This window comes from Lactuca serriola, chromosome 1 (assembly GCF_051521515.1).
Source record: "Lactuca serriola cultivar US96UC23 chromosome 1, Lser_US96UC23_V15, whole genome shotgun sequence".
In the NCBI taxonomy this organism is placed as follows: domain Eukaryota; kingdom Viridiplantae; phylum Streptophyta; class Magnoliopsida; order Asterales; family Asteraceae; genus Lactuca; species Lactuca serriola.
In genome coordinates this window covers 195,537,337-195,547,915 of record NC_136408.1, presented here as the reverse complement: position 1 = coordinate 195,547,915, position 10,579 = coordinate 195,537,337, and the positions used below count along the sequence as shown (strand labels likewise).

The 10,579-nt window shown below is 33.2% G+C and overlaps 1 protein-coding gene across 3 annotated transcripts; it reads left to right on the top strand.

Annotated features, from left to right (window-relative positions):
• The first annotated feature begins 7,129 nt into the window (after window positions 1-7,129).
• On the top strand, window positions 7,130-9,954 carry LOC145102611 (E3 ubiquitin-protein ligase DIS1-like). Of its 3 annotated transcripts, none has more exons than XM_079040074.1 (4): window positions 7,130-7,352; window positions 7,804-8,031; window positions 8,309-8,695; window positions 9,412-9,954. In XM_079040074.1, exons 2-4 carry the CDS (start codon window positions 7,807-7,809, stop codon window positions 9,730-9,732), a joined length of 933 nt encoding a protein of 310 aa, XP_078896200.1. In that variant the 5' UTR covers window positions 7,130-7,352; window positions 7,804-7,806; the 3' UTR covers window positions 9,733-9,954. The 3 variants fall into 3 exon arrangements, with proteins under 3 accessions (XP_078896200.1, XP_078896194.1, XP_078896186.1); XM_079040068.1 differs by having other exon boundaries at window positions 7,131-7,352; window positions 7,794-8,031; XM_079040060.1 differs by lacking the exon at window positions 7,130-7,352 and having other exon boundaries at window positions 7,359-8,031.
• Window positions 9,955-10,579: the final 625 nt, after the last annotated feature.

Below are 10,579 nucleotides of genomic sequence, written 5' to 3'. Positions count from 1 at the left end.
AGAATCATAGAGATGGAGAAACTTGTTCTGCTTGAACTAAAATAGAAATCGAGAATCATATGGGCGGTTGATGGTGATGATAACACTCGATTTTTCTACAGGTATGTAAACAACTGGAATAAAAAAATATTAACGATCTCATGATAAATGAGATTTGGAACACTGATGTTGGGGATATTAAAAAAAGAAGTTTTTTTCTTCAAAAACAAGTTCCAGAAAAAAAATGGCCATCGCGGCCCAAACTTATTAGTAACAAGTTTTGGGTCCTTTTGGACGCTACTATCCTAAATTTAGAAGCACCATTCACCGTGGAAGAGATTAAAATGGTGGTATGGGCATGTGGGGGTGACAAAGCTCTGGGCGCGGATGGTTTTACAATCCAATTCATCAAACACGAATGGGAAATACTTAAAAATGATGTTTATAGTTATGTAAAGCATTTTGAAAGATGGGAAAAATTTGCCAATGGATGCAACTCATCATTCATAACCATGGTACCCAAAGTCCAAGACCCCCTTACCTTGACCGACTTTCGCCTAATTAGTCTAATTGGATGCATGTATAAGATTATAGCTAAAATCCTAGCAATACGACTAAAAGGAGTTGTGGGTTCCAACATAGAAGAGCTCCAAACAGCGTTTGTTGAAGGTCGCAATATTCTTGACGATCCTTTGATTGTCAATGAAATATGTTCTTGTTCTAAGAAGATAAAAAAAAGAAAATTCTACTCTTTGAAGTAGACTTCGACAAAGCATTCGATTCTGATAACTAGGAATATTTCCATTCCGAGATGAGGCAAATGGGATACGGTGCCAAATGGAGGAGCTAGATTCATGGCTGTCTCACCTCGGCCAAGGCATCAATTTTGATAAATGGCCCCCCGACAGAAGAGTTTGTAATGAATAAAGGTGTTAGACAATGGGACCCCTTATCCCCTTCCTCTTCATCATGGCAATGGAAGGATTGAATTTGTCCATGAAAATGGTGTGTGAAGAAAAGGTCTTCCAAGGAATTAAGATTCCACATTCTAACATTTTGGTATCTCATTTATTTTATGCAGATGATGCATTATTTGTGGGGGAATGGACCAAAAGCAACATAAAAAATTTGGCTTGAATTCTCAGATGCTTCCATATATCTTCGGGACTAAAGGTGAATTTTAGCAAGTCAAAAGTATTTGGAGTTGGAGCAACATTACAAGAAACAGTCATGTGGGCCCTCCTACTCGAATGCGAGCCTTATTCCCTTCCATTTAACAATCTTGGGGTACCCGTCGGAGCCAACATGAACCTCATAAGGAACTGGCAACCAATAGTTGGCCCATTTCAAGCTAAACTCAGTTCTTGGAAGGCAAAAGCACTGTCATTTGGTGGAAGGGTTACACTGATTAAACCAGTGTTAAGGAATCTTCCCACTAACTTTTTTTTGATCTTTGGAGCACCGATCAGTGATATAAACATCCTTGAAATAATACAGAGGCAATTTCTATGGGGGTGGGGGGAGATAAGTAAACAGAAAAAGATCAACTGGGTATCATGGGATAAAACTATTTCTCCAAAATCAGCGAATGGAATTGGAATTGGATCCTTGCGCTCTTTTAACATTTCATTGATTACAAAATGGTTGTGGAGATACAGAAGCGAGCCTAATTGTATGTTGAGTCAAATCATACAAGGAATACACAATTTAAAATACAAGCCTACTAATTGTATAGCCAAAAAATCGATCTATGATGTATGGAAGAATATCGAAAGCATCAAGGGAGAATTAGAGAGATTAGGAAAACCGATGGGTGATGTGATGAGAAAACAGGTCAATGATGGCAAAAGTACATTTTTTGGTTGGATGATGGAGTGGAAAAGGAAGCTACAAAACAACATTTCCAACATTATACTCCCTAGAAAATAAAAGGAGGTGTTTGGTTGCTGACAGGATTGGTAATGGTGGGTTAAATTGGGATTGATAATTCATTCCCATCAGTGAATATCAAGTTAGAAAACTAGCATTGATCACATCATGGGTTTGTGATATCAAAATAAACAATAATCCGGATAAGTGGTTATGTATAATTTCCATTGACAGTGATTTCCATGTTGACAACATGCGACAAAATATAGACAACCAATCAAATCCGAGAGGTGTAGAAAGTATTGAGTGGATCCCCGAAATTCCCATCAAGGTAGCATGCTTTGTTTGGAGGGAAAATATGGGAAAAAATCAACTGCAACTGGTTTAGCAAAAAGAGGGTTTCAAATAGACGAGATCCATTGTGGGCTTTGCCTAGATATGGAAGAAACTGCACAACACGTTTTTATCACTTGCTCTTACGCAAGGGTAGTTTGGGAATGGATATCAAAATGGTGTAATGTTAATTTCTCTCATGGGTACTCTGTTGGAGATATCATTAAATTTGCAAGATCATGGGGTCAATGTGCAAGGAAACGAAGGATAATGACTTGTATATGTTATGGTACGTTCTGGTGGTTGTGGAAAGCGAGATGTGAAAGATTCTTCAAAAAAATCAGGATCCAGCCTACTATGGTAGTGGATAATATATAGTCCATGGTGTTCGTGTGGCTTAAACACATGAAGTTGAACTATCATATTAAACTGCCGGGACTGGAGCATATATCCCTTCTGGTGAAGGGAAAAAAACTGACGAATAATAGAAATTGGAGGCTTGATAATTTGTTTTAATGTCTCTTTTTCTTATACTCTTTCTGATACATTTATCTTTTGTAGTCTTTTTGACATGGAAACTATCCTTTTCTCCTCAAGCATCTTGCTAGTTGGGTTTATATTATTAATATATATTTGCCGGTTCCAAAAAAAAAAGTTAAATTATATGTAGATTATAAATAATAACATTTGTAGTATAAATAAATCTTCAAGGATGAAATACACCTCAAGTTATACTTTAATAAGTGATATAACTTTTATATTCTCTTTAACTCTTCTTTCTTCTCTATCAAAGTTTTTATCAAAGTTACTAGTTTAGTTTAGTTTAATGTTACCTTAATTACACAAATTTATAATACGTTATCAGCACTAAAGCTCTAATCAAGGTAATTAAACAAGTGAAAATCATATTTATCTTAATCAATGTATGTATTATTTAGAGGGTGTTTGGTAAACCTTAAAAAATTAGCATTTTGACTTATTACGGGTTCCACACCGATATAAGTCAAAAAAATGTTTGGGTAAAAGCTTTTTAAAAACAGCTTATATATATAATCCTCTAGTCCAAGACTCTATTGCAACAAGTCCAAAATCCAGGCCCAACACTCAAGGCCTAAAATAAGACTTAGCCTAAAAGTCCACAGTGAGGTTATGCGGGGTGTACCTCTCTTGGTACACTCAACGTACTCACGAATCCATCTTGGCCATCGAGGACACTGGGGCAGTACGCGGGGCGTATAGGAATTACGCTCAGCGTACTCCCTAGATTCACTCTTTCTACTCATTTGGTCTTAAACAATTAAGACATTACCTCAAACCCCATATCTGGACTCGCTAATGGCACTTACTCCATAAAGTCAGCGACTTTAAGCCTTTGCATGGATGGAAAAGTCACAAACACCCAAAACACTTACTTCCTTATCTCAAAAACCTCCTATCTCATGCATGACTTGATTCCAACATCCAAGATTGGATTTTTATGACATAACACCACTAAATATACTCAAAGGGACATATATTAGGCTCTGAAGTTCAACAACTCATAAAGCTTCGAGCTTTGGGACCAAAAACCCTAAAATGGACCCAAAACAAAACTAGCACAACAATAAGCAAGTTCAAAACTTGATACCTCTGGAAGATGCACCAACAAGAGAAGAACATAGATCCAAAAGCTAGGTGCTCAAGCTATTCTCTTTCAAAGCTCCTTCTTCTTCAAAAGCCAAACATAACAAGTGATCACCCCACTAGATCCACATGAGAAAGCCACCAAGATTCAAACTTTATGCTTTCTAGAGCTAGATTAACATGATTAAGGCTTGGATCCACAAGCTCCAAGCCAAGAAATGCTTCCTCAAGGAACTCCTTCTTCCACAATATACACTAAAAACTCACTAAATCACCAAAATGCTCAAGAATCACTCAAATGGAGGCTTAGGGTCGATTTCTAGGGTTTATGTTAGGTTATGAGATAAGTAGCTTAAATAGGGTCCAAGACCCTAAAATAGGGTTCATATCTTATTGGTGTATGCCGAACATACATATGGTACGCCCAACGTACTCTGAAGAACATTCGCGACCACCACTAGTTAGTTTACCCAGCGTACGCTTTGTGTACACCCAGTGTACTCGGCTAAGCCTGTAATGACAAAACTTCTGAAGGCCATAACTTCTTCGTTATAAATCTGTTTCCGACGATCCTTATATCCACGAAAAGGTAACGAGAAGCCCTACACTTCTATCAAATTTATTCCTCCTGAATTCCACTCGAACTCAGATCCAAAATTCATGAAAATCCCACACCAACACTTTTAACAATACATTTGGGCTCTAAAGCACAAAACAAATTCTTTTATCACACAACCTATCTTATCCATATCCCAAAAGGGCCTAAACCTTTCTCCTTCAAAGACTCAAAACCTTCCCATACTCGGATTAAGGCCCACGGGCCTTAAATCACAAACCAATCTGGAACAGGATGTTACAATAGCGAGTTTTTATAAATCTTTCTAAAATTAGTTCTATTTTGCTCATATTGGATTTTCAGTGCTGAGAGTGGAAGTGAAGGCTCAAGTGAAGGAAGTGATGGTAATTCTGAAAATGTAGGTATCATTGTTGATTTTATATATATATATATATATATATATATATATAATTGATATTTTATATTAAGTAAAATATGTGCTCTAATGATTTTAGTTATATCAAAATACATATTTTTTTCTTCATACTCACTCCAGTTTATGTAGTAAAGAACCAAAAGATATTTATCTACGTATAAAAATTAGATCATTTTATGAATTTATATAACTTAGTTTGTATTTCAAAACATACGATTGTAAAAAAATATATTTTTGTTGTTTCTTACAATGTACTATACTTATGCATATATAATCTTAATTTAGTTTGCCATTCTTACATATTTAGTTCTATTACAAAGTCTATATGCATTCTTTATGTATATTGTCTTTTTATTTTCAATAAATTTCTGTTAATATTTTCAGGATTCACAAATGAAATCAGTATCCAAGCAGGATTCCATTGAACGTTTGACCCAATAAATTTTCTTTTGCTTTATGCTACTAAACCAACTTCTGTATAATATTACAATGACTTTTTAGCTATAGAGGAAACTTTCCAAAATGTAAATTCTAGACATGTTTCTCAAAATAGAGGACCAAATGTGGGCAACAACCAAACAATGGTTATGGGTCCCACAACCAACTTAAATATTGGTATGGATTACTAGAGTGGCACAAAATCTTCCAATATTCATGGGAAGGTTACTTCTGCTCTTGTTGCAGGGGGTTGGTTGCTACATGTTCAAGGGAAATGCATTTGTAGCCTTGGCTTCAGGTTCGCATTTATCATTTATCTATTTTCATCGATTAATTATATAGCTTAAACACGGGGACTGAATGCGACTTAGACACGCTTTGAGGGCAGTTTGGTTATTTCCATATTTCTCCTATTGTTGCAACAAATTTAGTGACATATACGATGAAGATTTTTCATAAAAACATTATTCAACATTTTTTTTTATGTTTCATAGAATTTAAAGATGTGAAATTTCAATGGTTTTTTTAGAAGAAGAAGCTAACTGTATCTTTGTTATCAAAGAAGAAAGAACTTCATGGAGTTGAAAGCTCCAAGAAAACCTACTCAAGAGTTATTGGTTGTTAATGCAGGGATTACAAGATGCCTAATAATGATGTTGAGTAATTTCATTCCATTTGTTTCAATTCCATTCCATTCTTTTATTTCCTTTTATGAAACCAATTGACATTCTTTTTTGGACTTTATAAAATTACCAACATTTAACATTACTTTTTCTTATAGAAACATAGGAAAAATTAGAGCCAGTATATGTAAAACATTGTATGGTTTGTTCATATTTCCTGTTTTTTAATTAAATGCTAAGAAATACCCTCCAACCACCGCAACTCCAACACCCATAGCACGAGATTCTTCCATGATTTAAATTATATTTAAGTTTGTTGTTGTCAACCAAATTGTTGTTTAAGATATAAGACATGTCACATCTTTAAAGCAAATATAAGTCATTTTACTGATATTATTTATCTATACTACATCGAATAAAATTGATTAAAAACATTTATATAAAAAAATTAAATATAATAGTTGCTAAATAACAATAAATAAAATTGTTAATTTAGTAAACAACATGTTCATTTTGTTAAAATTTTCAAGGTGATGGTTATTTTTTCGGTTAACTTCAATAGATTTGATAATTTTAGTGATTAACTTTATAATTTATTAATATTTGGTTGTAGACAATATAATAAAAAAAATATTTATATTAAATTTAGTAAACGGTTTTGAAATTATATAAAATATATTTGAATTGTTTATAATATCCTTCATTATATTATTAAAATAATAAACATGTTGTTGAAAAAGATAAACAAATATATGTTAAATAATATAACTTAAAGTACAATGAGATGATTTTAAAAGATGGGAGTTCAATCGTGCTAACAGTTTTTAATTAAAAAGCTTTTTAAAAAATGATGAGTTGCAAAAGGGCAAATGTTGCGTATGTTCTAGACGACACATCTAGAGTGGTTTTTTAAGAAAATCAAACAACCCCTACTCGCTACCTTTTAATTTTGCGAAATATAAAAATGTCATCACAAATTTACTATTCTAATTTGATGTTTTAATATGATATAAGTTTTACTTTTGGTTGCTATTATGTCATGTGTGACAAAGCTTCGATTTTTTGTCTTAAACTAGTGATCGTTTTATAATAATTATATCAATTAAAGTTTTAAAAAACAAGATTATCTTTATGTATAAAGAGTAAACTAACAATTTTATGATTAATAAATCCAAGTAAGTGTAATAAAAAATGAAATAAGAGATGTTCGTTTGAATTGGTGATTGGCCCCACTTCCGTTTTGCTTCCTTCTTTGTATTTTCTCGAGAACCTGTGTCCTTACTGCACACGCTTGACGCTCCTCTTGAACATCCAACTCTTTCTCTCTCTTAACGGCTTTAATTTGAATGTTTCCTTCTGATTTCTCAGACCTCATCCCCTACGCATTCAATTTTCTTCTTCCGTGTTTAATATTCTTAAACAATTCCTCCCCCAATCAGTACAGTATTCATTAGGTTTTTGACCCCGTCTCTTCGATTTTGGGTTTTCACTACAGGTACCCTTCATCCCTCTTTCAATCTTTTCCATTTCTCGTTTTTTCAACTAATCGATTGTGTCGGTTTATGTTCTTCGAGTAAGATAGCGTTTTGAACAGTGAAATTTTGACCCAATCTTTGTTTCGGTTATCTTTTAAGTCCAAAATTCAAATATGCTTTATCTGGGTTTGTGTAGTTTCCCCATATTCTCTGATTTTAGCTTCCGTTACTGTTTTTGAAGTATTGTTCTATGATTGTAAGAAATCCAACGCCATAGATGAGCGCATGAGTGTTTGATTTAGGTCTATGAGATTCTCTACTTAGATTCAGACATTACTGAAGTTGATTTTTCTAAAGAATTTGAGCTTTTATTCCGAAACTTACTCTTCTTCGAATCAACGAAACCTGAACATAAGTCTCTATAGTCGCTAACCTTGTTGATTTTATATGCATAAACGAAGCAAACTGAAGACAATGTCAGCAATGTCGACTGTAATATCTTATTTTGACGATGGGCGTGATAATCCAGAAGTGATTGATCCTCCTCAAATCGAAGATGCAATGGATGTGACTGAACATGAACATGTTCATGACACTTCTCAAATTGCTTTAAAGCCCAATGTACTTGCCACTAGCAGTGTTCGTGATTTATTGGAGTGTCCTGTTTGCTTGAATGCCATGTACCCTCCTATCCATCAGGTGCCATTTCATATTCAAACATAAATGAATCCACTAGTGTCAAAGTTATATTGTGCCAAATACAGAAAAAAAAAACCCTTGTACTTTTATCATTTTATTTATTTAGCTACCTAACTATTTTCAGAAGTGTGATTAATATTAGAAACCATAAACATGGACAAATATTAGAAAAGTACAACACATTTTCACCATCTTATTGATTTTTCCTCTCAACTATTATTCTTTTATGGAAAAAAAGAAAGGAAATTTGATTAAAAAGTGTTTTTTTCATTTGCAGTGTTCAAATGGTCACACGTTATGTTCGGGATGCAAACCTCATGTGCACAACCGATGTCCAACATGTCGACATGAACTAGGAAACATTAGGTGTTTAGCACTTGAAAAGGTGGCTGCATCGCTTGAACTTCCTTGTAAATATCAAAGTTACGGGTGTGTTGGGATTTACCCGTATTATAGCAAATTAAAACACGAATCCCAATGTGTTTTTAGACCTTATAATTGTCCCTATGCGGGGTCCGAATGCACGGTGATTGGTGATATTCCTCATCTTGTGAACCATTTAAAAGATGGACATAAAGTTGATATGCATAATGGAAGTACTTTTAATCATCGATATGTTAAGTCAAATCCTCATGAGGTCGAGAATGCAACTTGGATGCTTACGGTATGTCTTCAAATAACTTTAAAAAATGTATTTTTTTTTGTTAGAGCTAAATGCAAGAAATAGCAACATACTTTCGTTTATATTTGTATTATAACATTCCACTTTCATTTCTTTCTTTTACAAAATTGTACATCCGTTTTTTTTTCTTATTAAGGTATTGTACTTTGAAAAGTCTATCCAATTGCTTTCTACTTTTATTTTTTTCTTGTTAGGACATTATACTTTGAAAACTTTATAAAGTTATATCAATGAAAATTTGTTTTGTTTCTTCATGACATTTTTACTATAATTTGGTTTTTTTTTTTTCAAACTACAATGAAAGTAGGATTTTATAGTAAACAAATCAATGAAAGTTCGTTGGTATTTCATCTTATTCACACATTATCATCAAAAACACTATCTAGCTCTAGCTTTGAAAATTCTTTTGTTGACAAATTATGAAAATAACTTTAAATTGTGTTTTTTCCGGATTAAACCTCAACTTTATTCTTTTGAATGAAAAACCCCTTGCACTTTTTCATTTTTTCTGATCTGGACCTTTTAGACATTTTTCTCTAAAAAACATTGTAAAATCCGAGTGTTTTTTTTTCAGTAAAAAAGTTGATGATTTATTTCAAAAAATTTAGAAGGCCAAGGGTTTTTTTCAGAAAAAAAGACAAAGTTGAGGGGTTTTTTTAGAATAATAAAAGTATGTTGCTATGTCATGATTTGGGCAGGTATTTAGTTGCTTCGGGCAGTACTTTTGTCTCCATTTTGAGGCGTTCCAGCTAGGCATGGCGCCTGTTTACATCGCGTTTCTGAGATTCATGGGAGATGATGACGAGGCAAAGAATTACAGTTACAGCCTGGAAGTGGGAGGGAACGGGAGGAAGATGACGTGGCAGGGAGTGCCAAGAAGCATAAGAGATAGTCACAGGAAAGTTCGTGATAGTTTTGATGGTTTGATTATTCAAAGAAATATGGGGCTTTTTTTCTCGGGTGGAGAGAGGAAGGAGTTGAAGCTTAGAGTGACAGGTAGGATTTGGAAAGAGCAGTAAAAAAAATTTGTTTGTTGTAATGTGTAGGAGCAGTAAGCAAAGTCTCTTTGCTTGTAGTTAATTGTATTTGCATATTTATGGTAATGTAAGTTAAAGGGAAATTAAGTTTTGAAATATGGGAATTAGGGTTAAATTTAATTGGGTGATGTGAACCTTTATAAATGGTAAGAAAGTTGTTACTTTGGTTTGGTTTCCAATGTGAATATAAATTTGGTTGGTTTAGTTTGTTGTTTTTTTTTTGTGGTTGATTTGGTTTCACAATCAACATGTGAGACTTGAAATTAAAATGTTTCCAAGTTAAGAATATATTGGTTAATTGGGTTTTTAGTTAATTGGGCTTTGAAATATGGGAATTAGGATCAATTTTATCTTTCTAGCGATATGTATCCCAATTAATTAAATTTTTTTTGTCCTTTTGTTCTTTTTGTTTTTATATACAATCTTTGTTGTAGTTATTTATTTTATTTTATATATTATAATATTTTTCGAGTTTAGGTTTTTTATCAAAAGGAAACATAATTTGAATAAAATTAAAATACAGATAAATGATGAAATTTTCGGGTTTAAACTTGTAACATTACAAAAGAACAAAATCGACGGCGTAAGATAACAATAGTCCAAGGGTCATTTCTGTAAATTGGATTCTTAGTTGACTTAAAATTAAAGATGTCAAACAAAACATAGTCGACTTAGAAATTGGAAGATGCCAAAGACATTCCACATTTGACGAAAAATATTTTACTTTTGCTTTTATAATTGATCATTTTTTGTTTTTACTTTTATAATTGATCGTTTTTATAATTCATTACATTCTTCATGGTTATAAAAATGTGGATGTTTTCAGCAA